The 4,871-nt window shown below is 42.8% G+C and overlaps 1 protein-coding gene across 2 annotated transcripts in view; it reads right to left on the bottom strand.

The window, feature by feature from the left end:
* PSME4 (proteasome activator subunit 4) overlaps window positions 1–4,871 on the bottom strand; it is a 118,765-nt gene that overhangs the window by 61,819 nt on the left and 52,075 nt on the right. For both annotated transcript variants that reach the window (XM_025201589.1, XM_006021587.3), the window contains one exon: window positions 2,623–2,718. In XM_025201589.1, the coding sequence (XP_025057374.1) occupies window positions 2,623–2,718 (96 nt within the window). The remainder of the gene's footprint in view (window positions 1–2,622; window positions 2,719–4,871) is intronic.

Here is a 4,871-nt window from a genome sequence, read left to right as displayed (position 1 = left end):
CCCTGGGCCTTCCTTTTACTCCCTATATATCTAAAAAACAATTTCTTGTTATCCTTAACTTGGGATGCCATCCTCGGCTCCATGGTAGCTTTGGCCTGTCTAACTGCCTCCCTACAAGCGCACGCAGAAGAGGTATACTCCTCTTCAGTAATCTCTCCCCGTTTCCACTTTTTATATGCCCCCTTTTTAGCCCGTAGGCTGCTCTGGATTTCTCTGGTCAGTCAAGGAAGCCTCTTGGCCCCTTTTCCCCCTTATCTTCAGCAAACCTTCAGATGATGAAGCTAGGTAGAGTAGTAGATAAGTGGAGGGTCAGACTGGATACAGAGACAGCTAGACAAACTGGAGGATTGGACCAAAAGAAATCTCATGAGATTCAACAAGGAGAAGTAAAAAGTCCTGCACTTAGGATGGAACCATCCCGTGCACTGGTACAGGCCGGAGACAGACTGGCTAAGTGGCAGCTCTGCACAAAAGGACCCGAGGGTTACAGTGGACACTAAGCTGAGTATGAACCAGTATGCTCTTGTCCTGAAGAAAGCTAATAGCATACTGGGCTAAATTAGTAGGAGTGTTGCTAGCAGATCAACAGAAGTGATTATTCCCCTCTATTCTGCACTAGTGAGGGCACATCTTGAGTGCTGTGTTCAATTTTGGGCCCCGCCACTGCAGAAAGGATGTGGACAGATTGAGGAGAATCCAGCAGCAGGCGACAAAAATGGTTAGAGGGCCAGGACATGACTTCTGAGGAGAGGCTAAGGGAACTGAGCTTATTTAGTCTGCAGAAGAAGACTGAGGGGGAGATTTAATAGCAGCCTTCAACTACCTGAACAGTGGTTCCAAAGAGGATGGAGTTCTCAGTGGTGGCAGATGACAGAACAAGGAGCAAGTCTCAAGTTACAGCAAAAGAAGTTTAGGTTAGATACAAGAAAAAACTCTCACCAGGAGGGTAAAAGCACTGAAACATGTTACCCCAGAGAGGCTGTGGAATCTTCATCCTTGGAGGTTTTTAAGACCCAGGTAGACAGTCTTGGCTGGGATGATCTAGCTGCTGATGGTACTGCTTTGAGCAGGGGGTTAAGACCAGATGACCTCCTGAGGTCCCTTCCAACACTAAGTTTCTATGATGCTATGGTAACTGCAACACACTAAAGATTCCCACTCCTTAATAAGAAGCTTGTTCTTTAACAGCACCAAACTAAAATATTGATTCTAGACAGTATGACAGGAATTAGGAATCGAGTAGGAAAATTCCCCTTACAAGTACACACTATTAAATATATTATTTATATGCTCACATACCCACAGATGGTTACAGGAGAGGGACTTATTTGCCACCTTGACACATTTGAGAGTAGACAGTGCCTTATTCTCCTCCATTTGTTTTAGGGCAAAAAAAAACAACCTGTACCCAAGTACTCTCCCTTGTCGAGGCCCCAGTACAAAAGGCAAAACCAACATTTATCCTCACACTTCTGGCATACACTTAGAAGTGTTTACAATTAAAGTATTCCATGACACATTAAACAGCATCAGAATGTCACCACTGCCCCACTAGCCTCCTGCACGGGACAATGGATGCCAAGCAGTACCATAACTACGCTTCAAGTGGCTGCTGTTTGGGCAGAGCACTTCAGAATCCATTTCCTACCAGAATCCATATGGGCTCTGCCCATAAAAGCTAGAACACAGAATACCAAAGTATTTGAAAATGCTCTTCAAACTAATGTGCTATAGGAGCATGAGTCAGAACATGCATACATCAAGCTTTAATAAATGCTCATCCTACTGTACCGACTAAATTAAAGCCTGAACAACTGCAGTGCAACAGAAAATATATTAGTTTCCTTTACCCTTTAAATCACAATTTACTTTACCAGAGAACATTTTTGCTGGTGCTGACAGCCAGACTTGCCTTCTAGACCTATGTGTTTACTCAGGCATATATGTTGCTTAACTTTAAGAAAGGACATGTTTGCCCTTTTTCTTTAAGTTAAGGAAATGTTTTGGCAGAGATCACAAATTATGCTTTGAAGAAGTACATGTCCTCAAAAAGAAGCTCAGAGTGCTGATGGCTTTATTCCTTCAGGCTGCCTGACAGGAATCAGGGCAAGACATTAACATACTGAGTTACAGGGTGTGTTTTCTTTCCAGTCAGACAAGACAGGTATTTTAAATGGACACTTAAATACTGGATAATTAAGCAGTTTTAGCAGGGAAAGCCCTTGCTTGGTTCAGTGGCTATGGGCACAGAACCTCAGTAAGGAGCACTCCTCTCTTCCTTATTCTATCGCTGAACTCAAATTACTGTGTCTGTGATTTTCTCCACATGTAAAATAACATCAACACAATGCTGATTACCCACCTTTGTAAAGCATATTGTCATTTATCCATGAGAAGCACTAATCAGTGTTAAGTATTATTTCATATCTTAAAAATCCAAGTTTTTCTATAGCCATGAGCATAATACAGTATATCTGCCTTAGTAACCTAAGAAAAGCTAATTTCCAAGTATTTACCTTAAAATTCACTAAGAGACTAGAAATACAAAATTAAACCCTCCATTTATAAATTTATAGCTTAAAACATTTAATTTTGTTGTTATACATCACAAACATTACTTACAGGTGAGCTATCCTTTCTCCTTTTAGAGGAGGCAGAACGTTCCCCGAACCAATCAGGCAGTTGTGTACTATAGAGAGACACTGCTGTACATCATCTCTGGAAGTCAAACATTTTAAAATGTAAGTCAATTTTTTGTGCATTTGTCTGTCCTAACAATTTTTCTATTTAGTCTCATTTTATTAAGTTCTATAAATGAAAGCATTTTCTTTTGGTCAACTTCTAAGTTTCTCCTCACTAAAAATATCAGCTCTAAATCGCAAATATAAAAGACGACTTGACAAAAGCTGAGAAAGGATCTCTCTATCAGAAAGCTGCAAACCTCTGCTTTGTTTGTGTTATATTGGCTATTCTACATTGTTAAAGTAAGAGAAAATACCTGCATTTTGAGATAAAGAACTTGATTTCAACAGTAGATGATCCTGATTTTCTAAATCCCAAAACAATACCTGATAACGTTATCTAGTCCAATATCCAAATCTATTTTTTAAAAAAAAATTGTCCACCATAAGAGAAATAAGTAAGTGTTCTTCAGCCCATAACATAATCCACTGGGAAGCAAGTCACAATGTTACAGAAAAATGCAATAATAATGCTATTTTGGTATTTCTCTATCATAGTAAAACCATATATAAGTTGGATTTAAATGGACAAGCTGACTGAGTTAGATTTTCATTTAAAATTTAATGCACTTGGACATATTTTTTTTTAATGATAATCAATGTTTTCCTAAAAAAGGAAAACTGGAAAGCAGCCATATACAATATTATTTGGGGGGTGTTGTTCTTTTTAAACATGACAAGCATTTCTGGCAGTGTAAGAGTGGTGTTGTAACCATGATGATCCAGAGATTATTATGCAATTATTTTATTTTTGGTTTCAAGATTTATTTTAAGGACACGTGTCAAACTCAAATGGCCTCAAGGGCACAATCTGGATAGAAGAGCTCCTTCTAAGCTGGACAACTGACCTCTGGATCTAGCATTCGGTGCTTCTCACTGCAAATGCCAGAGCCACTGTGTTGGCACAAGCAGACAAGGAGTTAATGTAGCTCCTGTGGTTATGGCAGCCACAGTGAGAAGCCCAAATTTGGGCTAGATGACCCACCTTTCCAGGTTATATTTGGCCATGGCAATGTATTAGACAGTTCCGTTTTAAAGGATCCTTGATTGCAACATCTTTAGTACTTGTAGATTAAACAGTACCAAAGGACTTTTTTTTTTTTTTTTACACAACTAAAGACTGAAGACTAAATCAGATTTTGTAACTTCATTACAAAGGAAAACTGAAAAGGATTAAGTGCCTGTAAATGCATACACTAAAGTAGTTATTGGTAACTCTTTTGATAGTTTCTGTGTATAGCAAGGGAGTGGTGGCACTACTGCCAGATTTCCAGAACCATGGGGAGCCCCCACCAGCCAGACAGCACCCATTTACGGTGCACAACCCAGTCTGAATATGAAGGGGCAGGAAGATGAGTGTAGGGCTTCACCCATTCTGCAGACTGGCCCCACACCACTCATCTGGCCTACATGTTCAGAACACTGAGCACCACTGGATTAAAGTGATCTCTGCCACCAAAAGCTTAACACAGAAATGCAGATACAGACAAGAATAGAGCATACAAGCAGAGTAAAGACATGTAAACACCAGGTGAGTTTCCTGCTCTTGTTGGTTTCTTATTTAAAATATTATCCAAATGCCCGTCAAGAATGCCCTGGGCCCACTCCCCCTTCCCTCCTGCTGCTTGAGGTCCGGGCCCGCTCATCCCCTCCCCACCACTATGGTGGGGAGGGGGGGAGGAGTGGGCCTGGGCCCAATGTAGGGGAGGACCAGGCCTGAGGGTGGGGAGAACCTAGGCCAAGGGGGGACAACAGGATGGGACACGGACGACAACATGACACTATATGGACACAACGGGCCCAGGCCAACCCGACTGCAGCGAGGGGAGAGGAGGAATGGGCTCAGGGCCAATGCAGGGGGGAGAGAAGGCCTGCTCCTCCCCTCCCCCAGCTGCTACATCAGGCCACATTAGCCCAGGCCTGCTGCTCCCCCCACTACTGCTGTGGTAAGCCAGCTTCTCCCCCAGCTCGGGCTTGCTCCCCCTCCGCCCCAAACAACCTTGGGCCTGGGCCCAGGCCCACTCCTCCCCTGCCCCCGCCGCCTTGTTGGCCCTGCAGGTGGTGACAACAGAAGGGGAGGGGCGGGCTGAAGCCAGCACTGGTGGATTCACATCTCCTGGGGCATCCTGG

This window comes from Alligator sinensis, unplaced genomic scaffold (assembly GCF_000455745.1).
Source record: "Alligator sinensis unplaced genomic scaffold, ASM45574v1 scaffold432_1, whole genome shotgun sequence".
In the NCBI taxonomy this organism is placed as follows: Eukaryota; Metazoa; Chordata; order Crocodylia; family Alligatoridae; genus Alligator; species Alligator sinensis.
Note: the sequence above shows the minus strand (reverse complement) of the source record. Positions and strands in the feature narration are given on the sequence as shown.